Source organism: Tasmannia lanceolata, unplaced genomic scaffold (genome assembly GCF_043159265.1).
Source record: "Tasmannia lanceolata isolate RefF3 unplaced genomic scaffold, GAP_Taslan_0.1 ptg000004l, whole genome shotgun sequence".
In the NCBI taxonomy this organism is placed as follows: Eukaryota; Viridiplantae; Streptophyta; class Magnoliopsida; order Canellales; family Winteraceae; genus Tasmannia; species Tasmannia lanceolata.
The window spans coordinates 4,691,704-4,719,101 of record NW_027518681.1 but is presented as its reverse complement, the minus strand read 5'-3'; the positions used below and the strand labels follow the sequence as shown (position 1 = coordinate 4,719,101).

At 37.8% G+C, this 27,398-nt stretch overlaps 2 protein-coding genes across 6 annotated transcripts in view; both read left to right on the top strand.

The window, feature by feature from the left end:
* The window catches only part of MEE13 (myosin heavy chain-like protein), a 50,716-nt gene extending 30,143 nt beyond the window's left edge, over positions 1–20,573 (top strand). For 3 of the 4 annotated variants that reach the window (XM_077377719.1, XM_077377721.1, XM_077377718.1), the window contains 9 exons: positions 2,446–2,538; positions 2,647–2,703; positions 2,800–3,063; positions 8,035–8,118; positions 8,258–8,368; positions 10,595–10,665; positions 15,658–15,885; positions 17,246–17,339; positions 20,033–20,573. In XM_077377719.1, the coding sequence (XP_077233834.1) occupies positions 2,446–2,538; positions 2,647–2,703; positions 2,800–3,063; positions 8,035–8,118; positions 8,258–8,368; positions 10,595–10,665; positions 15,658–15,885; positions 17,246–17,339; positions 20,033–20,344 (1,314 nt within the window). In that variant the 3' untranslated portion in view covers positions 20,345–20,573. The remainder of the gene's footprint in view (positions 1–2,445; positions 2,539–2,646; positions 2,704–2,799; positions 3,064–8,034; positions 8,119–8,257; positions 8,369–10,594; positions 10,666–15,657; positions 15,886–17,245; positions 17,340–20,032) is intronic. The other variant, XM_077377720.1, reaches the window with a different exon arrangement.
* A 1,410-nt stretch (positions 20,574–21,983) lies between these two features.
* Positions 21,984–26,975, top strand: LOC143876091 (F-box family protein). Of its 2 annotated transcripts, XM_077377723.1 has the most exons (3): positions 21,984–23,013; positions 25,327–25,474; positions 26,363–26,506. In XM_077377723.1, the coding sequence occupies exons 1-3, from the start codon at positions 22,174–22,176 to the stop codon at positions 26,371–26,373; spliced, it is 999 nt and encodes a 332-aa protein (XP_077233838.1). In that variant the 5' UTR covers positions 21,984–22,173; the 3' UTR covers positions 26,374–26,506. The 2 variants fall into 2 exon arrangements, with proteins under 2 accessions (XP_077233838.1, XP_077233837.1); XM_077377722.1 differs by lacking the exon at positions 25,327–25,474 and having other exon boundaries at positions 21,996–23,013; positions 26,363–26,975.
* The last annotated feature ends 423 nt before the right edge of the window (positions 26,976–27,398 follow it).

The following is a 27,398-nucleotide window of genomic DNA, read 5'->3' as shown; positions in this document are numbered from 1 at the left end:
GGATCAACAGATTACCTTCGACACACCTCTGTCATGTTTGCTCCAGCAAACTCCTTGATTTTCGACCTCATGCATAGATTTCTTGCTAGAAAATCTTTATTCTTAGGAGAGATGACAGTGAAATAACTCTCTGGGAGAGCTCATCGTGGAGCTTTCATTCCCCTATATTAGATCCAGGAATGTAATGTCACGCCCCAAATCGAGTTCCGGTCTAGGCACATAACAGCGCCACATATTCATCAATCACGAATATGTAAGGCATTCACACTGGAACCATGCAAATAAACAGAGCCACTAAAACAAATAACTAATTACTAACTATCATTGACTGTCAGATTAATCAATGCGGAAACTAAAATCTCTTGTCCATCGGACTACATCAATTAAAACCAAAATTAAATAACTAATTGTTCATTCCGACTAAAGCTACTGTCTGAATAATAAAAAATAATAAATCCTAAGCTGTCACCCTAGCTCACTCCCAAGCCCGCGAAATCAAGCATTTTTTGTTCTCCACCTGTAACATAGAATGCGTGGAATGAGCTAATGCCCAGTGAAATAAACATGTCTACACTAAAATTATAATACCAATTAATAAAAACAGAATCATTGGCAATATATGTAAATCTGTAACTGGCATAGCAATCTAGCTAGCAAACTGTATAACTGGCATAAACATGCATAACTGTAACTAGAAGTCTGGAACTGTATCTTGTAACTGTGCTTGAATGCCTAGTGTAGTGAGACTAGTATTGCTAGACTACGTAGCCAAAGGAATCTGCCTACTAACTCGTAGGAAGCTGAATCCCAACGATCTCGTACGGGTTTTCACCCTCGAAAATACCGCGAAAGGTGATACTGCGGCTTGATCAGTGACTTTACTTCGACGGTCTAGAAAAAGTCTCGTACACTAGTAACCAAGCCTAACACTTTGTCTCAACAGACATTACTGTTGCATCCTCACTTGGACAACACCCTGATGCAAAAACTGTGACTATCAAGTCTAACTGGCACATACGTGCATATGGTAGATCCGAACTAGGAGTCAACACCATACTATGACGATTGACTCTCGTGTACACTAACACAGTCAATATCAATCAAAACATGCATAAACTTTGCATAATGAATCATATTCAATAAGTAGAATAACTGTGGTAGAACAAGTCTACTCACGTGTGGTACTTGTTTGATTTGTCTCCCACGAATAAGGTCTTTAAATTAGTGCGTAGGGTCACCTCTTTAGGAGATGGATTTCCAAGCTTTTCTTCGTTCTCCTCTCCCAAAGCTCCACACAATTTCTCTTTAGGGTTTAAAGTTCCAAAATACCCTTAGGGGTTTATTATAGACTCTTGCTTTTAAGATTCCTAATTGAATAGGCTTTTGGAAACCCTAACTCATTCTAATTAGGAAACTAACTATTTCTAATTTTTATTTAATTATTTTATAATTTAATATTCGAGGACAAAAATATCCTCTCGCCCAAAACGTTCCCACGTTTGGGACGTTCGGGGTATTTCATATAATATTCTGAATCTTTGGCATGGTTCCATCAGAGGCCTTTGGCGCTGATTGCTTCTATACCACACTCTGCACGTCAGATGGGGCTTTGACTCAATTACTGCCTTCTCGGTAGGGTTAGGCATCCACACATACTTTGATGACTCTTGCAACATTGGAGCTCCGGTGAGCACTGAAACAAGTTGATGCCTTTCTCCAATGCAGATAATTGTAATGGGCCTCATAGTAATCCCTTACTCCAGTCTGCCAAGAATACGAATCCAGGTCAGTAAAATAGTAATGAATCTTTGGCAAATAGGTTAGCTGAGGGACAAATTGTCTTTTTCTATTTTTAAGGAAGGTGAAGAAGCATTAGAGGTTGTTCTAGAACCCTCTTCCATCTCTATGGAGGAGATTTCACTAACAACTCACCTGGTGGAGGACCAAATGTGCACTTGAGCCTCATACATGTCATCTAGTGTGTAAAGATTCATAGCAAGTCTACCATTCAAAAAAAAAGAAAGATTCATAGCAAGTCTATTTTCAGTCATGGTAAGTGCTTATCCACTATAGGACAGAGGATCCTTAGAAAATGATTCCGTCATGCTGGAGAGAAGGGAGCCAATCATATTAGAGAAGGCCAGAGACTTAGAGGAGGAAGAAAATTACAGGTTAAAATTGACAATGTCTACATCTTTTAGGTGTACAGTGGATAATGTTCGCTTGATTGAATTTCGTCAATTTCCTTGTCTGGAACAACCTTGTTATTTGCAAGAAATGAAGTTACTTTTTTAAATGAGATTCATGTGTTACTAAATGCATTTAGGGGGTTGAATTGTACTACTGCCTAGGCTATCTTCCCATGTAAAATTATGGTTGATTCTTTCATTGCATACTCCATGTTCTTGAAACATTTGCTTGGAACCTTCTATATTTAATTGACAGCTTGGAGGATGTTTTCTCCCACAGGCCTCTTTAGAAAAAGAACTGGAAACATCCAGATACTCCATTGACAATCTTCAGAAAAAATTACGGGTGGTATGAATTTAATCATGTGTGAATATAAGCTCTAAATTTATTTGAATTGCAAAGCTGCTTCCTCTTAGTCAAATTAAGTAACGCATAAGGTTTCATTTCACTGTATAGGGATTGGAAATTGAAGAACATTTAAGGAAAAGAGTTCGGTTATTGGAAGAAAAGCGTGTAAGAATTTCAATTCCTTAAAGGAGTTAGCAATGGGTATTTGTTTTGGATTTGCAAAATTTTCATTGTTTTATGTCTTATTTATTTCAAATGCAGGTTCTTTCAGATGACCTGATGAAGAACAAGTTATCAAATTTACATAATTTTCATACTCAGCACAGATGTGAAGTCATGAATTTACTGGAGGGAGAAAAAGCTGAAATCAAATCTTCGCTTGATGAATTGCATGAAAAAATGAGACAATTTCGCGTGGGCAGAGAAAATAACTTAGATTTTCTTCAGAGAGATGCCCAATGTGATGACATTGAATGCAGAGATGTACATATAACTAGCGATGTTGATTCCGGAGAGATGTCTCGGGTTTGTTTACTATTGCTCATATCGAATGTCACTAGCATTTCTGTTGCATTTTTTGGATGCATCGTTCGTTCTTTCTTATGATATATATACATTTATATTATTAATCAATTCTGTTTAAATTACCTTTCCAAAAAAAAATAAAATCAATTCTGTTAAAATCTATGTATTGTAGTATGTGAAATAGAAATCGAACATGTATGTATTGCTGCTCGCTACATGCGGATAATATTTGTTGATACAAACAGATGAAACACTATTTGATGATACCTAGTGAGATGCAGATATGTTCAAATGAGAGGTTGCTATTATAAACTTGTGTGTTTCACCTTTTTAGTACCTCACAAAAGGTATAGTATTTCTTTTCTACATTTTAATCAGACTTAGTGGCATCGATTTCTGTACTCTAATTAAACTTAAGGCAACTGGCAGCTGTTGGGATCTCTGTTTTCCTTACTGCCTTTGTTTTATTTGTAAATTATGGACATCATGGTAGAAAATATTTGAGGGCCTGGTCTTGGATGAGATGCCTTCCCAGGTGGGTGGAAATGGATGGTAATAAGATGGCCACCTTCTTGTGTGTTTTTGTGGTCTGGTTACCAGTTGAGGCTTCTGCTCTGCTCTCTTCCTTTTTTCTGTCTGTAGATAATGGACACCATGGTAGCGAAATATTTGGGGGCAGGTCTTGGATGAGATGCCTTCCTAAGTGGGTGGTGATGGATGGTAATAAGAGAGCCTCCTTGTGTGTGTGTGTGTGTGTGTTTTCTGGTCAACGTACCAGTTGAAGTCTCTATTCTCCTTTGTTCGTTAGAGGGCCACCCTCCTGTGCATTTTCATGGTTGCTACCTGTGGGTAGGTGGTAGTGCGTGGAGGCAACAATTGCAAAAAAATGATGCTCTCAAAAAAACTTGATAGTCACAAGCTGAGGTCTAACCTTCAAGTACCATAAACCTCTTAACCATCTTAGAGCACTTTCATACTGCCTCGCCCTGAGACGAATGAGTACAACCATTTTTATCAAAACCTAGAAGCACCACATGCTCCAACCCCTGCAAATCTAAGGAAATTGTTCGGTTCTACCTTGTTTATCTTCATCTCTATATTCTTCTTGATCTGCAACATTATGAGGAACTTACCTATTCCTAGCTATCTTGAAACTTTGAAACTACCAAAATCACTACTTTCGTGAAAACCATGGATTATTACTTGCTCTGATACCAAAATCAGATTGTCGGATTTTGGGCTAGATTACATCATGATGGAGATTGTCAAACGACCAATTACTCCAAAAGCTTAAGCTGTTGGAGATGGGGTTATTTAATCTTTTATACTTTAACACTCCCCCTCATGTATGGCCCCTCTTTTTTAGGGTTGACTTACACGTGGCACATGAGGCCCCTCTTTTTGGGTTAGCCATTACATGTGGATTTTAATATCAAGGAGGTTTGAAACAGGGACCTTTACTCTGATACCATGTCAAACAACCAATTACTCCAAAAGCTTAAGCTGTTGGAGATGGTGTTATTAATCTTTTATACTTTTTACAGGGATTTTTGAAGAAATCAACTAGAAATGGAATGGGATGATCAACCGGACAACCAATTATCAAAAGAAGACCAAGTTCTAAAATCTTCGATTTCATGTACTGTATCAACAGAAATCAACTAGAAATGGGATGAAATGATCAATTAAATACCATAACGAAGAGTTCAAGTTCTCAAATCTTCAATTTCTTAAAATCTATCACGAGAAAACATAAAATCTTCTTTAACATTGACTCAACTAGAAATGGGATGAAATGATCAATCAAATACCAGAACGAAGAGCTCAAGTTCTCAAATCTTCAATTTCATAAAATGTATCAAAAGAAACATAAAATCTCCTTTAACATTGACTCTTAAACAACTAACCATACTTCCATTTCATATATATATATAAAAATCTAACCATACTTTAATCTCAGCGCTTCATTATTTTCTAATACTAACCTGTTCTTTTTTTTTGAATGGTTCCAAATTCATGCAATTAGAAAAAGGAAGACTGGGATGGTCCGCGAGAGAGAACATCAAGAAGCAAAAATGAAAAAGTACAATAAAGAAAAGAGGAAAATCTCAAGGGGGTAGAATATCAAACATCTCCAACTTTCCAACGCAATTCCTAGCAAGCCAGTCTACCACACCGTTAGCAAATCTTCTAATGTGTTTGAATAGAATAGACGACCCATGCACCCGGTCTACAATCTCGTCAAAGAAGTGGGCGAATCTCCATGGAGGGACTATCAATCTGCAAAGCCATCGAATGACATTCTTGGAGTCTTCCTCCCCAATTACCTTGTCCAATATCCAAACATTTTATACCCTGAAACACGGCTCTAACCTCCGCCTCATTGGCGTCGACAAACCGCATAGGACCTGAAAAAGCCCACATAATGTTGCCACTAGAGTCTCTAAGAATACCACGAATACCTGTAGGACCGGGATTACCCAAGCAGAGCCGTCCAAGTTAAGCTTAAACAACCCACACAGAGGAGCCACCCATTCTTGAACGATCCGAGGGTGCCTTTCCGCACTAAAGCATACCTCCTTACACCCCTCTCAAAGATCGAAAGCCAGCACGAACCAAAAGGGGGGAAGGACTCTCGCCCAGGATATAATAACCCTTTCTTATAAAATGTTTGGATAATCTAATACTAGCCTGTTCTATAATCTAATAACCCTTTCTTACAGACCGAAGGGATTTTAAAATTGAAACTAATAATAAAAGATCTTTTCACGTGTTCTAGATGTGGCCATGCTCAAACAACCTAAACTCACAACTCAACTCATTCAACTAAGCCTTTGTCCCAAACTAGTTGGGGTCGGCTAATGAATCCTTTAGAAAATTTTCATGAAGAAGGTGAAACGATCCACCTGGCTCAAATTGACCAAGTCTAATCCTGACTAGTTGGGTGTCTACATGGATCATTTTCTTCCATTCTTTCCTATCCAAGGTCATGTTCTCTGTTATGTTCCTAGCCCTCAAGTCTTTCCTCACTGTGTCTACACAAGTTGTTTTCGGTCTGCCCGACCTCCTTTTACTCTATCAACTTGGCACAAGTCACTTCTTCTCATTGGAGCATCCAAAGGTCTACATTGGATATGCCCAAACCATCTTAAGCGGTGCTCTCTCATCTTCTCCTCAATTGGTGCCACCCCCACCTTTTTACGGATGTCTTCATTTTTAATTCGATCTAACCTTGTGTGGCCACACATCCATCTAAGCATTCGCATCTCCACTACACTCATCGTATGCACATGCTGCTTCTTGGTGGCCCAACAGTTTGAGCCGTTCAACATGGCTGGCCTCACAGCTGTCTTATAAAACTTTCCCTTCAACTTGGTAGGTATTTTACGGTCGCACAGAACTCCCGAAGCATGCTTCCACTTCAACCAACCTGCTCTTATTCTGTGGTTAACATCCTCTTCAATCTCACCTTCCTTATGTAGGATTGAACCAAGGTAGCGAAAGATATCTCTCATAGGTACCTCTTGTCCAGTCATATTTACTACAACCTCGTCCCGCCTTCTTACATTACTAAAGTTGCACTCCATATACTCTGCCTTAGTCCTGCTCAGTCTAAAACCTTTGGATTCCAAAGTAGAACTCTCTATAACTCTAACGTAGCATTAACTCCTGCTTTGGTTTCATCAAATAATACTATGTCATCTGCAAATAATATACATCACGGCACCTCGTCCTGGATTCCCTCCGTAAGTTCATCCATAACTAGAGTAAAAAGATAAGGACTTAGAGCTTGGTGCAGTCCTATTGTAATTGGAAACTCACTAGACGTGCCATCCGTAGTTCAGACACTAGTTACTGTTCCATCATACTTATCCTTAATCATATCAACATATTTAGTAGGCACTTTTTTCCTTCCAAGGACCCACCACATAACATTCCTGAGAACCCTATCATATGCTTTCTCCAAATCAATGAAAACCATATGAAGATCCTTTTTATTTTCTCTAAATCTCTCATTTAACTGCCTAATCAAGAAGATAGCTTCTACAGTCGATCGTTCGGGCATGAAGCCAAACTGATTCTCTGACACCTTAGTCTTTTTTCTTAGTCTATGCTCAATTACCCTCTCCCAAAGCTTCATGGTGTGACTCATTAGCTTATTTCCCCGGTAATTGGTGCAACTTTGAATATCCTCTTTATTCTTATAAATAGGTACTAATGTACTGTTCCTCCACTTATCAGTTATCTCCTTAGTATGAAAAATATTGTTAAATAATCTAGTTAACCAAACCAAATCCACATCACCCAAGCATCTCAAAGTCTCAATAGGAATACCGTCAGGCCCCATAGCCTTACCTAATTTCATCTTCTTCATAGCTATTCTTACATTTGATGTTCGGATTCTACCAATAAACCTCCGGTTTGTATCATCAAAAGCGTTTTCAAGTTCTCCCAAATTCGCTACGGGTTCTCTCTTAAGCAACTTATCAAAGTAACATCTCCACCTCTCTTTAACCTCGTTTTCTTTTACTAACAATCTTTGATTCTCATCTTTGATGCATTGTTTATGATTCAAGTCCCTGCTCTTCCTTTCTCAAAACACTGACTCCACTCATTTTCATGGCAGATAGAGACCTATAGATCTGATTTTGTATCCTTTGCCTGCATCACTTACGAAATACTTCGATATCTGGTTGTCATTTCTGGAAATGTTAAAGAATAAAAAAGGAGGAGATGCGTCTCTGTCTTGTGCATCGCTTCTTGTCGAGCTAAGATATATTCATGATTTATTAGGACACCATCATGCTCTCTTTCTCTCTCCTTATATATATGTATATGTATGTATGTATAGGTGTGTGTGTGCGCGTGTGTCTATATATAATAGTGGAATCAACGCTACGTAAAATTTTCAGTTTCTAAGCGTTTTTTCTTTAAGTTGCTTATTTAATCCTCTCAGTTTTTTTGGTGCAGCGGAATGCTCTTGCCTCATCAAATGTTTCTGTTGACGAAGCGGCTGATACCTCGGATGCCCTTGCTCAGGCATTGCAAGAGAAGGTTCCTTTCATACATTTCACCGTGCCCTTCCATTTCCATATGAATGTTTCTTGATTCACTGCGGCTTTATTCAGAATTCTGTGTAGTGCAGAATACAGACATGCTGGTTTGAATTTCATTTATTTCACATATTTTTCAGGTTTCTGCACTATTGCTTCTCTCACAACAGGAAGAAAGACATTTACTAGAGAGAGATGTAAATGCCGCTCTGCAAAAAAAGATGGCTGAACTTCAAAAGGGCTTATTTCAAGTAAGTACCCTGAATCAATTATTTCTTGCATCTCCATTCGTATTATTTCTTAGCAGATCTGGACCTTTTATCGTGATAGTTTTTTTTATGTACTTCATGTAATATATAATTAGTTCTGAGCTCAGATAAAATGTTGTTGTTAAAATGCCTGTAGAAAGTATGGGACATAAATGGTACATTATTTGGTCTACTTATAATGCCATTTGGATCATAAGTTCCAAATCATTTTGTGGATGCCTCTAATGATGTATCTTTTAAGCATTTCTATTTTATTGTATAATTATGCAATCTTTAACATTTCATTAAGAATATATCTGAACTTATGCCGTATCTCATATGAAATTAGAAGTTTTACTTTTTTTTTGTGCGTGCGCGCTCTCATTTCCTTTTTTTTTTAATTTTTACAACTGTTTATTCTCTACTATCTTGAATGTGAGTAATCAATTGGATATTACATACTGCGAATATGTCTGTCTTCATTTGTTCCATGCGTAGCTCGATATTTGTGAGTCCTGCATACTGCAATTGAGATATCTGCAGCATTGCATCTGTTTAAATTTATCACTGTTCATATATTTCTGGCTTGAATGTTTATTTTGATATAAAAATGGTTGATTATAGGTGAACAATCACATGGTCTATTATTGACAGGAACATGCAACAATGTTTTGATGCCAATAGGATTAGGTTACATGGATTCACTTGTCGATCGTGGCTATGATACCATGTCAAGTAAGAGAAATTATATGGTGTAAGGCCTTACAACAATAAGGCCTTTGTACTGTGGAAATACCACCCTTGACATTTGATCCAACAGCAGCTCCTCAAAAAGTTCAAAAAGTGAGCTGCTGTTGGATCAAATATCAAGAGCGGTACCCCTACCGTATTGTTGTAAGGCCTTACACTATATAAAATCTCGTCAAGTAAAAGGAAAGATGTCTAAATCTTAGGAGCAAGCAATCAAGACGTGGGAAGGAGAGAAGAATAAGAGGAGAGAAAGAGAAGTGTAGATTATGACTGCGATGGGATTGAATATACCTGGATGCAATTTTTCATTTTGTCTCAATAAATCTAGTTGGGATCCCCACCTAACCCCAGCTTACTTAAAAACAAAAATATTAGAGAAAGCAAAGTAGAGAACAATAGAAGAATTACATCTCAACATTGTTGGCTTCAAACATTCCAATCATAATGAGTTGAGGGCCCTTTGGCATGGGTTCTAGTTTTTGTTGGAGTCTCATTCCAGACTATTAGGCTCTAGTGGTTACTTGCTGAATTGATTATGCGTTCTTCTTGTTGTCTTTTTGCTTTTTTTGTTGCTATATTTTCTTTTCTTGGGTACTAAATCCTTGTTATCACTAACAAAAAATAAAATAAAATGGCGTTTCTCGTATAGAACCTACTGTGGGAGTACTATACCAGTATTGTCCATTCAATTCTTCATGGGTCACCAAATGGATGAATGCTAAATCTGCAGCCATGTACCTCCAAATGGTAAAAAAAATTAAAATGGCACTTCTCCTATAAAATGAATTGTCGGAGTACTGTACTAGTATTGTCCATGCAATGCTAAATCTGCAGCCAAGTACCACCAAATGGTAAAAAAAATTAAAATGGCATTTCTCCTATAAAACGTATTGTCGGAGTACTGTACCAGTATTGTCCATGCAAATTCTGCATGGGGTCACCAAATGGATGAATTCTAAATCTGCAGCCAAGTAACACCAAATGATACTTTTCACCTGTCAAACAAGTTATGGCATTCATGTTTTATGAAAATCTCTTGTTTATTTTGTATTGTAAATTGTAATATATTCCAAGTTTCAGTAAGGCACATCCCTCCCTCTATGTTGTTTATGTATTGCTATATCTGATATTACAAAGCAAATTTATAAATTTTTTAACATATTCCTTCAATTGTCACTGATAAAATATTCATTTCACTTAATGTTGCATAGTTTTCTGATGATTCACTTCCATTTTCTTTCTCATCAGCTTACAATGTAGCATCTATTGTGCTTTTTGATGCATCATGCATCTATTCCTCTGTGTTATGCCGATTTACTCTTGGATATTTTTACGAATTAACGAATGGTGAAATCACTTCTCTTTTACCTTGAAAATGCTAAGATGTACTGCAACGAACCATCTCTTCCTAAATTGTTTTGCTAGTTGAATTTGATTATTTACTATGTACCAATATTGTTTCTTCATGTTGTGGTTTAGGTCACCAATGAAAAAGTGAAGGTTCTTATGGAGTTGGCTCAGTTACGACAGGAATATCTATTATTGCAAGAGTACGAACCATTGTTCTATTTAAGGAAATGAATAAGTATTGTATCTGCTGAGACATTCTTTTATCCCTTTAAATTCCTTATTTACTTCTATAGTAATGAAATAATTTCTTGTTTGGGCATAATGGGGATGTTATTATTGGAATTTTCTAACATACTCAAGAATGACGGTGGAAAATAAACTCATTGTTGTTTTTGAAGGTAGGCAATTTATTCGGTGCTGATGATCGAAAATATCCGTATTGGTAAATTGTTAGCCAAGAAATATGGAATAGTTATTCTACTCTGCTTGAATATTTGGTGAAATGTCCAAAATCTCCTTTCTTGTGTTTCAAATTGTGTACAAGTAAAAATTAAGAATTTTTTTATCCACCAGAACTGATGTTTAACACAAGCTTAAAAATTCGATTGCACTTACAGAACCTACTTTACCAATTCGAGTTATATGTACAACAACAATTTCTGAAGAACTTGAGCCATAAAAAATGATCAAGTAATTTGAGAAACTCATTTATTCGTGACTGTGTCGAGTTAATGCGACGTGGTTGTATCTTTGAATTTTTTGTGGAAAACTTGGTGGAACCTGAGGTCACTTTTTAGGTTCCTCTGATGGCCCTTTTCTAGCTTTTTTCTTGGGTATAAAACCATTCCACAGCATATTATCAGTTCTGATAAATTTCTCTATTGTTTTATCTGAAAATGTACCATGTTTAGAGATACACCATATGTCTCTGCTCTTCTTAAGCATTGAGCTTTGGATGAAGGATTTTAGTGAGATCTACTGTTTGTTCTCAATGGCTTTTGTCATGTTTAATAACCTTCATCCATGCAAGCTGAAAAAAAAAGAGAAGTACAAAGGAAGACGGGCAAGAAAAAGGAAGACGAGAATCCGTGTGGGTTATAGCTCCAACCCCATGATTCGATTGTATTTATAGTACAGAACTTAAAAGATTTATAAGAATTTCCAATGGTGGGCCCTATCAGTTTAAACAAAAAGAACTAACTCTAAGTGAAATAAAATGATCTTGAGTGGGTAGTGGGCCCTATCTCACTCAAGTTCTTCAATACTTCTCCTCAAGCTGATTCATAGATATCATCCATGCCCAACTTAGAACAATTTTTTCCAAATTAGTTGCGTGCAAGAGTTTTTGTAAATATGTCTGACAGTAAAGTTGCTCCATTGTGACCTGGTGGTCACGAGTTCGAGTCACAAAAACAGCCTCTCTGTGAAGCAGGGGTAAGGCTGCGTACATCTAGCCCTACCCAGACCCCGCAATGGCGGGAGCCTCATGCACTGGGCTGCCCTTTTCTGACAGTTGATGTTTTGACTTCATTTATGGTGTAGATATCACTTTACTGATGACCTTTCCATGGACAAAATGACAATTAGCTTCAATGTGTTTGTTCCTTTTATGAGACAGATTGGTGGCAATATTTATGCCACTTATTCGTCCCTATACATCTTCATAGCTTGACGAACTTTGAATCCCAGTTCTTCGATCAATGTGGGACAATTGTGGTGGTTCCTTTGGCTTGTGGGAGATGCGTATCATAGTGGAGAGACTCATGGCCTTAAAGGATGTGGGGCCATTTTGGTGGTTCCTTTCGCTTGTCCTGTAGGGTAAGCAAAGCATAATCGAGTATTAGGTAATAAGAGCCAAAGGAGAGGTGATCAACACCAAGCAGAATGTGCAGAGATTGTGTGGATTAGAGCTGAATCCGGAGTGCGATTTTGGAATACCGCTCTCAGCTTGGAGAAGTTGAAGAGAAATCAAAGGATTGCTTGAAGGAGTTCAAGTCGGGTCTCTCTACCTTCTTACTTTGGTTGAGGTCAGAAGAAACTACTGCTAGTGAGTTGCATAGAGATGAACTTGAGTAGGGGATCTAGTGTCGATGCGAAGTCAGTGGATTGGAGGGCATTCAAGAAAGTTGAAGACAAGACAACGATTTACGGAGTTTGGGGGCAGTGTGGTGTCAGAGGGACAAGGTTGGTCGGGAGGGGCCAGATTCATGGTTTTAAATTTCGGCTGAAACGTTTTGTTTCGGCTGAAATATTTCGGTTTCGGCCCAAACCGAAACGAAATTCACATGAAGTCATTTCTTTACAAGATTTCGCACATAAATTTCGGTTGAAATTTCAGTTTTGGACGTTTTTTACAAAATTTGCACTGAAATTTAAAAAACGTAGACCGAAATGTTATAATTTCCACCGAAATAGCTGAAATTTCAACTGAAATCGCTGAAATTGACACCGAAATTTTAGACATTTCGGTTGAAATAATAAAAAAAAAAATGAAATCATAATCATATTTTTAAATGATTTCGGCCGAAATTTTGGCCCGAAACTGAAAGATTTCGGTTTCGGTTACCACCGAAACCAACACCAAAACCGAAATTTAAAACCTTGGCCAGATTGTCGAAGTGCCAAGGACAGATGGGTCTGTTCTCAACGAAGCCAGTTGTTTGTTATTGTGGACCTGAGTGATGGAGATTTCTCAGCATTGAAGAGGGCGTCAACATTATTAGGTGGAGTGTCACGAGGAGACCTATTGTCCTCTGTTGTGGGCCCGCATACGTGCCTTGGTGGCTTGGTGCCATGGTGAGCCTTGCCAGGCCTGAGGATGGTGTTGCCTTGCCAGTCCTGAGGATGGTGTTGGCTTGGTTGGGTTCCAACCTTCACTATGCACGGACCATTAGCTTCGTTGGTAGGTCAAGCTGGATTTTCAGAGGTTCTTTCCAGGTTAGTTTCGACCACCCTCGCAAGATGAAGATCTTGCTTAACACTACATGGGACGTGCTCGCTCTATCGATGATCCAGCCAGAGGGTTGAGTGGATTGGGGTGTGGCACAAGCTGTGTCTCATACCTTGGTGGTCTTTAGCTATCCAAGTAGGACATGTGGACATGTGCTAGAGTCTTGCTCATTGGTTGTTGGTGCGTCAATGTACCTTGAACACTTGAGTTAGAGGACTTAGCGGAGTGGAGCATGGATAGACCTGGCCTGTCCTCCAGTTGGCTTTCGCTACTATGTGGAACCTTCAGTCATATGTATTGGTTTACGGCATGGTTTGATGCCTTGGACAGTGAGACTTGGCAGATTAGTCTGTGGCATGAACCTGCCTCGGACTTGGATGGATTTGCACAGGGCTAGAGGGCCTTGTGTTCGAATGGCTTGTGATGCAGGTCATCACGAGAAATGGGCTGAAAGTAGTGCACGGCGAGGCAAGCTAGTTACACGGGGGGGGGTACGAGTAGCTTATAGTTCGTGAGCTTTTGGGGAATCACAATAGGTGTTAGATGTATAGGGCCTTCATGGCTTGTGGATTGGCTGGCCTTTGCAGACGGTATGCTAGGGTGCCCATAGGTTTGTCTCCAAGGAAAAAATGAAGGCCCATGTCACTATTCATAGGGTTTTATAGGGAGCGTTAAGTGAGGGCATTTTTTTTTATCAAAAAGTGCGGAGTTTTTAGTTTATGGTTTTAAAGCTGTCTACGTTGTTTTCTTTTCTCCCTATATATATGCAATTGAGTGGAGTTTTTTGGACAGTTTTTCGACGTGGAATAGAGAAGTTTGGATTTTTGTTTTCTGAGCATAAATATCTATGGGTTTTGTACATGAATCTACAGTGAATCCTTTCATGGGAATTTCTAGGCAGAATCATGAAGTTTTCTCGTGAGCCTTGCTGCAAATTTCTATTAGGTTTTCTAAAGAATTGATCTACGGTTGTAATCAACCTAGATCTGATTTCTTTTGGATATAATTTTCATATATTTGGTTTATTATTCAGGGAAATGTTGAGGTGTTTTGATCTTTTGTTATAATTTACTTTTAAATTGATCCCACATTTGAATTATCTTATTGATTACTATTACCAAGAGCTACCCATCTATTCTTGGATTTTATTTCTGTGAAAATTTTGTCATAAATTGGTATTAGAGTGGCGATCGTAGGTTTGTTATACATTATTTGATATCAGAGCGTCAATTATAAATTTGTTTTGCATCAAGAACTTGTTATAGAGTTGAATAATCATTATGTCAATACAATAGATCTTCACAAACCATGCTAGAGGAGATGAAACAACAATATATTTGATCAAAACAAGATCAGAGTAGGTAAAATCCAAAGCCCAAAAGGGAAAACAACTCACCAACTATTAAACTCTTGAAAAGTATATCGGAACTTCATAATTCATATATGTAGACTCAAAAAACCTTAAAATCCTATTTTAATCCAAAGCTTGAGTAAAGGATCAATTTTAGTCCTTAGATCAATTTAAATAAAGCCCAATTTCTATTTTTTGATCATCCCAAGATATAAATGATGTGTTACATGTTTCTGTTTAAGAGATCCACAAAACCAACTTCTACAACACTAGAAGTTCAGAACGTACTTTATGATTGAAACACGGATTTTTCATAGGACCCACGATAAACTACTACAACTTTGGCCTAAAATTGGATAGAATGACTAAAAAAATCCTCATAACTCATATTTTTGTGAGGAACATAGCCTTGCAGATCCCACTAGAGACCTTAGCTTGGTGTTTTTGTCTTCTGCCTACTTTTATATCTCAATCGATTCTCTTCTCTTGAATCATCTTTGCATAATTATAGGCTTGTTATGAACTTTGCTTGCATACATTTTATCTTCTACATTTGTTTGTGGTTTTCATTTTGTATCTTATTTCTGCTATTAACATTTTATTTTATGATTCATAGAACATTTCATGATCTCCGCTTAATACTGCATGAGTGAGATCATTTTTCTGTTATCATGATCATTAATTCTGCCCACAGTTGATGCATGCCTAAGCTTTTTTGTGAATACATATTCCACCATAAGTAATCAATTATGAATCTGTCAAATACAAGTTTTCAATTTCCTTCACAGTGACCTGAAATCTTTTGCCAGAAGTATGTTTTACGCCCTAAAAAATTCTTTCCTTTTTCTTCTATAAATTACCTAAGGTAATTACGCGTGTACATTTATGCAGAAACATAAGTCATGCAATGAAACATGGAAATTTTTTGGCCATTGATGGTGACAAAAGCACTGCTGTTCATGAAAGAGATGGGAAATTGAAAAACCTGCTGAAGAGAACATACCTCAGGCGCTGGATGGGCAGATTAGATCCTAGTGGAAATGAATCTGATCTTCATGTGAATAATGATGAGAGTAGTTTCACAAGCAAAAAGTCTAACTCTTCTGTGGATTTTGCAAGGTTTGTAGAAGTATTTCACATGCATGTTATAAATTACATGCTGAATGTTTGTGTGGAGTGATTAGCTTTTCAATTCTCTTTGAAAAAATCATAGTTTATTGGTGCTTTTATTATTGTCGGTCTATATTTTTAATGTTTTATTATGTATGTCATCAAAGTCTTGGGTCTGTTAAAAGTATAAAAGATTAAATAACACCATCTCCAATAGCTTAAGCTTTTGCTTTTGTTTTATTATATATTTTTAATGTTTTATTATGTATGTCATCAAAGTCTTGGGTCTGTTAAAAGTATAAAAGATTAAATAACACCATCTCCAATAGCTTAAGCTTTTGGAGTAATTGGTTGTTTCACATGGTATCAGAGCAAATTGTCTGGGTTCAAAACTCCTTGATATTAAAAAACCACATGTAATGGCCAACCCAAAAGACAGGCTACATGTGCCATGTGTAGGCCAACCCTAAAAACAGGGGCCACATGTGAGGGGGAGTGTTAAACTATAAAAGATTAAATAACACCATCTCCAACAGCTTAAGCTTTTGGAGTAATTGGTTGTTCCAAAGGGTCAATAGTTATGGCTTCCTGTCAATTTCTTTTCATTTCATGAGTTCTTTCCTTCATTGAATAATTATTCAGTAATGAGTACATAACAGAGAACATGACGTTGGATATGATAGAATGGAAGAAAATGATCCATGTAGACGAACCCAACTAGTGTCGGGATTAGACTTAAGTCAATTTGATCTGGGTAGATCCTTTCACCTTCTTCATGAAAATTTTCTAACGGATTCATTAGCCGACCTCAACTAGTTTGGGACAAAGGCTTAGTTGAGTTGAGTAATGAGTAAGTTATTCCTAAAAGTTGCAGTATTTTGGCATAAGGTTTTAAATTTCAGTATCAGAATGCGTTTCGGTCCTCACCGAAACTGAAATTTCAGCCGGACGAAATCTATCGAAATCAAATAAACTAATATTTTATCCCCTACAAAATTTCCGCAACATTATCGAAATTTCGGGAAAATATTAAATAATGAATTAAATCCAGATTTTTTGGTGATATTCCTTAAATTTCGGGCCGAAATTTCAGGGAAAATGAAATTTCAAAATTTCGGTCGAAATTTTGTAAGGTTTCGAGTTACCCAATTTCGGTTTCGGTCTTGACCGAAATTTCGGATTTCGGTCGAAATTTAAAACCTTGCTTTGGCAAACTAAGTCTCCTATTCGCTGTTTTTTCATATAATTTCTATATTGCTGCTCTTTCTTATTTTGTGCTTAAAATCGAAATTGATGGGCATGGATTGCCCAAAATGTTTTATTTCATTGTAGCAGATGCTCACATTCATCTCTTTTGTCTCTGTTGCAGGTTGAAGGTTGAAAATGCAACCCTCCAAGAAAGCATGTCAAGTATGGAGCATCTGACTTCTTCAATTCACAAACTTCGCCTCGCACTTTTAAAGGTTATTTCTCTCCACCCTCCTGTACAAGATTTGTTCTTCTGCGTACTGTGAATGTCCAGTTGTTTTCTCAGGAAGATTAACCAGATTTTCTGAATAGAAAATTAATCCATGTGGCACCAACACATGTTCATGATACTCACTAGACTAAAAACAAAAAAGAATCTGCCCACATCAAAAAGTAGAACTAGAGGCATGGGCGGTAAAACTAGGTTGAGGCTTTTGATTAAAATAATGCAAACCTCTACAGATCTTAGCAAATCATAACAAATTAAAGGAAATATGAATCTCAACATGTTAGAAGTAGAACCATTATTGTAAATTATAAGCAGGAAACAAAGTGATAGTCTATAAGCAAGAAAAGATGGAATGAAAATGGAGAGTAAGATAATAATGAAAATTCAAGAAAAATAATGTGTTTTGTCGTCTGGATTATTCAAAAACCCTGTTTATGCTTGTGGCCCCTTCCCTTGAAATTATTCTCGTTTGAAAACAATCATTCAGCAGCTTTGTAGGGGAGAAGGAATTGTTGAAGTCAACAAAAGTTTGAGAACTGGGGACTTCTGGAATTATTTTCCAGGCATGGAATCAATACCATTGGGGCAAAGGCTTAGTTGAGTTGAGTTGAGTTGAGTAGAATGGAATCAATACCATTCCGATTCTGTAGATACACTAAAGTTGAAGACAGATGTTTTTCTGGGGTTTAAAGGTTGATACACGCATTTCCCCGACACAAAAATGTTTTATATGAATTCCTGTGTCGGGTTTCCTTTAAAGTAATAAAAAAGGATAAATTAAAACGTAAATAAAAACGTACTAATATTACTCAATTAAAACTCTAACGACTTGAGAAGTTTCATTTATCACTTAATTCCAGTGGAATTTTAGTGAACATCAGGTATATTGGGTAATACACAGTTACAATGGAAAGTGCATGCCGCACTATTTGTATTTCTTGAACAACTTCATGCCGTATAAAAAACCTAGGAAATGAATCAATATAAAAGATGTAATGTGAGGGGACAAGGCACCTTATAAGGAACTAGGATGTTGTGTTCCCTACATCTGTAGCTCTCTTGCTGAGACAAAAATATATGCCTTGCTAGTCGCAGCCGGTTTGTGAAGAAAGGAAGAAAGTGTGGCGTAATTATAATTGACTTCCAACAAGTCATTGTCCAGTTGATGAACAAAAACAAACTCTATTGCGTAGTTTTTTGGATTTGGGAAGTGCAATTTGGTTCTCAGTCCTCTCCTATATAGAAGCCTAGTATCCCGTAACCTTAGTTGTAAATTTCATTTCGGTGGCCTTTTTGTTTTGGCCACCGAAACCAATTTGGTCATTTCGGTAAATTTTGTTCGGAACTTTTCGGTCCGAGAAAAAAAGAAGTAAAAAATATGGTAAAAATCCCAAAAATTCAGAAATTGATAGAAAAGGATAAAAAACAAGTAAATAAACCAAAATATGTAAACAAAAGGCAACTTTAATTACTTAAACACCAAATTGTCTTGCACGAGTGCAAGTGATACATAGAAAAACTTTTAAAAGGAAATTCATGATATCATCTCTCATACATAGATAGTAGCTCTCAAGAGCAACTGTCATTCATAGCTCTCATTTTGTAATTTAAAATGAAGTAGAAGAAGGGGAGAAATGAAGTTTGAAATGAAAGAAAGGAAATGGAAATAAATAAGGCTTTAACTTTCCTAGACTTGAAGCCTTTAGAGGAGAATCGAAGCCCTTGAACTTGAGTTGAAGAAGGGGAGTAGCCTTCACTTGAAGTTTGATTCCTTTGGAAATTTGTAGAGTGGTGTTGTAGTTGTAAGTTGAAGGTAAGCCTTCCCTTTGCTCCAAAATAGACTTAGATTAAAGATTGTAGAAGTTGAAGAAGAGTGTAGCAGACTTAATAGAAGAGTATAAGTGAAAGTAGAAAAGAGAAGGAATGAAAGATGAATGTGAAGGTGGAGGAGAAGTTGGGGGGGAAAGGGGTATTTATAGAGGTTTAATGGCTTGTGCAAATAAAAATGATGAAAATACCCTTCTCAACATCTACAAAACAGCTATAAACTGTCACATTTTGGGGCTAAAACGGTAAAAGCACAAAAATAGCCATTACAGGGGCATTTCGGTAATTTCTGGGCACTAAAATGCAAAACTAGCCGTTATGGTGGATTACGAAATCTAGAATTTCGTCCATTTCGGACGAAATCTGGAATTTCGTCCGATTTTGGATGAAATTTCCGGAATGTACCGAAATCTGGAACGAAACGAAATTTTCGTCGTTTCGTTCGGGTTTCCGGCCGAAACCGAAGCGTTTCATCCATTTCGGACGAAATGAAACGAAATTTACAACAAAGCCCGTAACCGATTGCGGTCCTTGTTTCGCAACCTCCTTTGACATTTGCATTTTCTGCTTTTCATTTCGAAATTCCACCAAGTTGATTGAATCTTTTTATATATTGTTCCCAAGCACAAGCTTTCAATTGAGATTCACCCAAAAAACATCACAGGGGGAAACTGATACCACCCAGTGATACTTTTTTCAAAATATTTGGATGCTTGCATTTTTGTGTAAATTTGTGCAAATGAGGGAAACCCTTCATGGATTTTGAGTAAAAATCTGGCATCACTTAGCAGTTTTCTTCGCTTTCCTGATCATGGAACTAATAAACATTCTAATTCTGAACGCATTTTGTAGGCTAATGACAACAAAACATCGGCCGGCCCAATGAATAGTATAATAGAAGCATTGGATAGTATCATTTTTGAGGCAAAACTTTTGAAGACAGCCCTGGGTAGCTCCCTTCCTGTTAGTTGGTCAGCCTCAGCTGACCCTGGCTCTTGTGATAGAAATCTCGATGAGACAGATGACTATTCTGGGGATTCTAACAGCGAGAAATTAGATTGCGTTTCTGCCGCTGGATTTGAGATGGTGGAGCTTCTGATAATGGCTGCTCGGTTTCAGAAGGAGATCATAATTAAAAAGAAAACCGAACCAGGGGGAAGCTGATTGAGACCTGGTTCTGTTGGTATGGATTCAAAGAATTTTGATCTTTCCTTCTGCTTGTTGATAAAAAAAAGGGTTTTGTGGCATGATGGTTTTCATGGTGGTCTTATTATTCCTTTTTTTAATTGTTTTGCATCTGTAAATTTCTCAATTTGTGAATAGAGTGCATGTAATCATATATAATTAACATTTAATATTATTAAAGATGGATATTTCACCTTAAAAGAGAAAATCCGGAAGATTATGTGAGTTTTTATTTCTCCTGATTTAAACTTCCCTACTTGCCATACCCAACAAAGCCCAAATGAGTTTGGATGTTTACCCATTTTGATTCCCCAAAGGCAATAAGAGGAAAGCTGTGGTGGTTCATGGTACATCCTTATGTGTTGGATGGTGCAAACTTTTGATTGATAGCTAAATACTTGACTTAGGTGGGCTTCTGTTTTTGCAAAGTTGGTGTCAAAAGAAAATCCCATGAGCGACCATGTAAGAATAAAATAATATGGAGTTGAAAGGCAAACCTACATTCACACTCCATCTTTTCCCGATTCCTATTTCTTCTTACAGAAAATTAAAAAAAGAAAAACTAGAATGATTTGAAACTTTATGCAAAACTAGAATGCCATCCAAGATTTGTCTTCCCTTAAGAAAAGCCCCTTCCCCATGATCGAGTGCAACAATTATGCAGACACTAGCAAGGAAGTAACTGTTGTTTTGAAATCTTTAATATCTCTATACCTTACTCCTTGAGATGGTTTGAAATCTTTAACCTTTCCAGACCTCACTAATTGGGATTTGAAGGATAAAAGTTGCTTTGCCTTTGCTGAGGATACTCCTGTCAAAACTGCCTAGAGAGAGAGAGAGAGAGAGAGAGAGAGAGAGATGATTCTTATTTGTGAAAGGGAGATTATTCTTATTACTGAAAGGGAGATTTATCATCTCCATCTGTTTCCAAAGGGACCGTTTGGATACGTGGATTTAGAATCTTGGATTTCCTCAAAATCATAGTTGGGAGATGAGAGAAGGAGACCAGCTATGGTTTTCTGATTGCTCGCCCTTCTCTCCCTCAGCAAGAGAGTAGGAGATCAACCCATGTTTCCAGGTCTTAGAAATCTTTTCCAAAACTGAATTTCTTACTTAAAATTCAAGATTCTAAAGAGAGGTGAAACGGACGGTCTCCTTCTTCTCTCGTCTCCCATCCATGATTTTAAGGAAATCCAAAATTCTAAAATCTACTTATTCAAACTGTCCTAAGGGCTTCTTATTAATGAAAGCATCTTATCATTTAGCATTTTGAGGTCTTTGTAAAAGCTTTTTGAGAACCGTAATATTCTTCTTACGACAGCCCTTTAAATACTACAAGACAAGATGTGTCATTCATCTTATAAAAGCATATGAGCCTTAATATCATTTCCCTTTTTATTAATGGCATCACAGACTCACAGTTTACCCGAGGTTGAACCATAACTGGACTGCTCTGGGACCAAACCGGAACAACATTTTTTAAAATACAATGACAGAGGCCCATGAACAAACTTCGGGCCCAAGGAAAGGCCCGGTAGCAAGTTCTTCCCAACCCTAAAGACCAGAGAAAAATTTCTCTAAATTGATTGGTCCTCACGTAATCAATACAAATGCAATCCATTGAGCCTACAAAAATAAAAATGCAATCGAATTATTCCACCCCTCCTATTAATATAATAAATCTATAAAAATGGCATCTTCAATCGAATTATTCCACGCCTCCTCTCCTAAATCTCTCTCTCTCTCTCTCTCTCTCTCTCTCTCTCTCTCTGTCTCTGAAATAACTAAGAGAAAGCATAGAAAGAAAAATGGCGGACATTGATATGTCCTTCTTAGATTTTCCTGAAGACGTTCAGCTCTGCATCCTCTCCTTCCTCACCCCTTCAGAAATCTCCTCATTCTCTCTCACCTCTAAACGTTCTCTTTCCCTCTGTCAAAACGATTCCAAGCTCTGGTTCTCCCTCTGCCACCGACGTTGGGGCTCCAAAACCCTAATCCACAAATGGGCTAATTCCCAAATCCCCTTCAAATCCCTCTACAAAACCCTATCCAAATGGGACACTTTAATCGGATTCTGGCGCTGCTCTGGCCACAAAAACCCTAATTCCCCTCCTCTTCTCTTCTTCGAATGGGGTCCCTCTTTCATCACTGGTTCCATACTCGCCCCTTCTACTGGATTTAGGGTTACAAAAATCCCTTTTCTTTTTATGGGTCTTTCTTCTCGCGGAGAACCCATCATTTTCCTTGATCCTGATCGGCGATTCGAATCTTCGGGTGATTTTATTGAGGCGGTCAGAACCCAGTTAGGGTTTTCTGATGCGGATTTAATTAGGGTTGTTGTTAATTTTATTGGGGGTTATCATTTTGCTATTGAGGAGAGCAAAGTTTATGCTAATTTTCGATGGGGCGATTTGGAGGATGTTATTGGGGCTGAGAATGGATCGTTGGGGAGTCCGCCGGAGTGTGTGAAGTCTGAGATTTATCGGTATTTTGCTAACAGGACTAGTCCTTGTGGGGATAGAGCTTCTAGGAGGCAGAGGAAGAGGGAGAAACAACTTCAGGGTAGGAGGAAATGGGAGAAAGTGCATTATGTGAAAATAGTTAATTACAGTCCTACGCCATCTAGACCTTTGCAGGGCCTATGGAAGGTACTGGCCCTCTGTTTTTTTCTCTTGCATTTACTGAAAATTTTGGGTTTTTTGTCTTCTGCAAACATTTCATTTTCTCATGAATGAACATTTGCGATGCACAGCCAATGTGAATGAGAAAACCTGAGAAAAATCCAATTTTTTTGTGATGTCGATATTTATATGATTCCGGCATATGCTATTGGTAATTGAATCCTTATTGAAAATCATAGAAATTATTGCGGCGTAAACAATCAGCTCTCCTATATAGCTATCCCACTTTCCAAGTGACATTACTGAGTTTTTTGAATTTTTCTTCGATATTGTGAGATATAAGAAACGCAATCGTGCAAAGGGTGAAGAAACCTCAATACACCAGGATGATCTATACCTTAGGTGGGGAGTGAACTGATGCATTGGTCTCTGATAAAGTATGACAAAATGGAAATATCTAAATCCCCCACAATAAAACCTCGTCAAGGATGAAAGTGAACCTCCATGCCTCTTCCTTGGACTATTTTTTTTCCTGAATGGCAAAGAGATTTCATTAGAGCAAAAAGAGACCAAGAAGGTCGCAACAATACAAGAAGCAATACAAGCGCAAGTGACAGAAAAATAAAAACCAAGAACAAAGCTCAAAACTTTTTTAAGGAGGAAGAAAATCAAAGAGTTCCAAGGTCTCCCTGAACACCCCATCCCTCGCTAGTCTGTCTGCCTTTCCATTAGCTGATTGTTGAATGTGATGGAAGGATATAGAGGCAGCCCCGATCCTATCTTGGATCTCATAAAAAAAGGCGGCGAATCTCCACGGTAAGGAATGTGAGCCCCCGAGCCACCTTATTACATTGAGTGAATCTCCTTCAATCACCACCTTGTTCAACTCTTGATTCTCAAGCAATCTTATGCCTTGATGGAATGGCCCGAACTGCCGCTTCGTTTGCATTTGTCACACCAATGGGGCACGCAAAGGCCCATATCACCGCTCCATGTTCCTCCCCTAAGACACCTCCAATACCAAATGGGCCGTGGTTACCCATACTAGAACCGTCGAAATTCAGTTTCAGAAACCCATGAGTGGCAGGCACAACCACTCTTGTACTACCTTGGGTTCGAAACTTGAGTCTTGCAAACTTGAAGGCTCGCGACTTCTACAAGAACTTTAAGAGCTCAATGGATGATGTGTATTGTAGGCCCAATAAATGGCATATTTGCCAATTAGAACTTTAAGGATTTTTATTTCCATATCATTTTAGCAGACTTGGAGAATAATAAGTCATGTTCATCACATTTGTCACTACTCGTCTGCCTACACCAACTTTCGCCAAGATTCGACCGCTAGCGTATGAAGCATGTTTTGTCCGTCCCTACATCCTCTGCACCCGGACATGGGGAGGCTCTTCCAACTCAAGCTCAACCCTTTCAATCATCATGGCGGTCGGCGCCTACCATACCGAATGAATGGAATGGTTTATGCTAGCGCAAGTAAGGACCGAGGTGGACCAGAAGAAGCTCTTGAGATCTTGTTTCATCTGGCGTTATGAGTTGGGTGGAACAGATTCATTCTAGTGGTTTCACTAGCCCGTGCAGGTAATCAAACCTTCCTTCTTTCTCTGGTGCCTGCACCTTAGATCTCTCTTCCATCGGGGCTTTATCTATTACGAGGCGCAGCGAAGCTGGTGTATATCTAAATAAATAGGTAAAGAAAGATTGATTGATCTTATACCGAGAAATACCTGAAAGATCAAATTGACAACACGACCATCTGGCCCCTTACGAGACTTCGAAGACTCGCTGACGATCATCTTTCCTGGGGTATTCATGTGATTCTTATGAGTCATGTCATAGGGGCATTCACCCCTTTTCCCTTTTCACATTACTAATGGGGGATATGGGAGTTGAACCCAACTCTTCCCCTATCTGTTCAAATATACTCTGGATGCAGTGGCACATTACCTCTCCAACGGGAGCTACGAGTCCGAGATTTGATTTATTTTAACTATCACGGATCTTCCACGTAGTGTCCTTACTGATTCATTGGGGGTTCTTTCTTTTTTAGTGGAACAAGCATTGATCACCATGTGTCCATGTGCCACATATTCTGAATATGGAAATATTACTCAATGCCATATTCCGGTACTGTAGTTTATTTTTGAGAGCTTTTCAATCCTTGCAATGCACACCCAGGATCTGCCTTCTCGTATCTATGGTTTGAAATTTCGGTGGAAATTTCAGTGGCAATCTTATAACTTCGGCCGAATTTGTAAATTTTGGTTTCGGTTTAAAACCATGCTCGTATCTTCTCTTTGAAATCAGCACAATCAAATTTCTATTCAGGAAATTGTGCTCCAGTTTGAGAAAACTTCTCAAACACAAACGTCCGATGAGGCACAACTTTACATAGATGGCAACTGTGCCAAAAGCAGAACAAATCAATCCACAGAAGAAAATGATGGAAATAAAGGGGACAATACACACATAACAGGTTATTCTTTGTTTCTCTCTTATGCAGTTTTCTCCACATCCTATATTGCTACCTTTTGCCAAATGGCCCTAACTGTTGACAACCATTTGCTAATTTTTGCTACCTAGATACAGGGGGAATCTTCTAGAAACTTGTCACATATGCAACTTCACACTTCTCTGCATCCCTCATGAAACTTTAGTTTTCTAAATATTTCTACTCTTTTCCAGAGAAATTATGGCAAATATTTAGGATTTAACAAACATTAGACCCAAATGAATGAGCGTTTGTGTTTTGGGTGTCAAACGTTAGACCCCAAAAAAAATAAAATTGTGAAGAGTTTGGAGGTGTGTAGCGTTACTTTTTTGCGTTCTTCTCAAAAAAAAAATTAGACCATACGAATGACCATTGAGCACAAAAGCCACTCTAAGAGCTGTTTTTACCAAGGCTTTGCAACGTTGGGTCTTTCATATCCAGTTCCAAAACTAGCGCATGTTCTACAATCTCACCTTGCACTTGTAGTTTCTGTAAGTCTTTCCTACTGTTTCAAAAGAGTATTGAAATTGAAAGGATTTTTTTGTTGTTTATTCACTGATTTATACCAATAAAATAATATTTTGCTGCGGACTTGTCTAAAAGAAGAAAAGATGCGCGGGCCACTCTTTATCTTATATACACTATTTGAATATTCTGGCTAATCTTAAGATTCATACGTGTACAACGATGTTTTACTGTCAGTCCTTTCATTACAAGCATTTCTAATCTGATGTGTTTCTCTAAGCTCATGCAACACATGTTGGTCTCTAAACTCCTTTGGGGAGGGGTGTGGGAACATGATATTTGCCCATTTTGCTATTTAATAATGGCTTATGTATTGCTATCTAAGCTCCTCTGATTTTCTTCATTCAGGGGGTCTCTGACGATATGAACTTGGATTTTTATCTTGTGTCATATGATCAACTTGGAGGGATAGATTGCCGACGTCTTGGAGATTCATCAGGGCCTTTCTCTGGTTACTTCCCAATCTTCTGGACTTCAAACACTACCTTTATTGAGCCCCCATTCTCTAATGAAGAAGAAGATTTGTATTATAGCCGTATACATGCCCGGCCTCGTGCTACAGATGATAGTCCCAGGTACACTCCTTGTGTACAGAACAAAACAATCTCACGACTTCTTTCAATTAGTTCGAGTTACGATCTGGTAATCCCAAACCTGACGAGCTCTTCTGCCAATCCTCGAGATGGCGAGGGCAGGATTTGGCTATACGAAGATGGAACTTTTGGATTTGGGTTTCTCCGGGACAATTTCATCGTAGACTTGAAGCTTGTTGCTTTAAATGAACAACTTCTTGACGCGATGGAATATTTTCTGTAATTGATAGAGGTAATTGTACAATTAGATGTTGTTTGTACAACTAGATGTTGTATGTAAATTGTTGTTTTTATTCAGTGTAGCAATTTAACTTAACAGGTCATATCTGCTGGAATAAATGATAACATTAACCATGTCTTTTAGTTTCGATTTTCGAATTCATTTATCATTTGCATGTTCTGAGATCATAGTATCTATGCACGAAGTAGCATGTTAGCTACTTTAAGGGACAGTTAATGGTGAATGAAAAATACCCATTTACATTTGGATAATTTGATTGATTTCCATCTTTTCTCAAATATCTGGCTACCCTTCCAAAGATAGGCTGTGTGAATAGCCAAAAAAAATGAAGTTCCTAGTGATCAAGTAATGAAAACATAAGAAATTTGAAACATTTCTGTAAACATTTAGCATGACCCAGATGAGAATTCTGATTTTTTGGTCTTGTTTGCTACTGATTATCTTTAACTTTGCTGTCTTAAACTATGTATAATATTTGCATAATCACATTATAAGATAGCATATGAAAATCTATAAATTCCTTCAATATATTGGTTTGTTAAAAATTTTA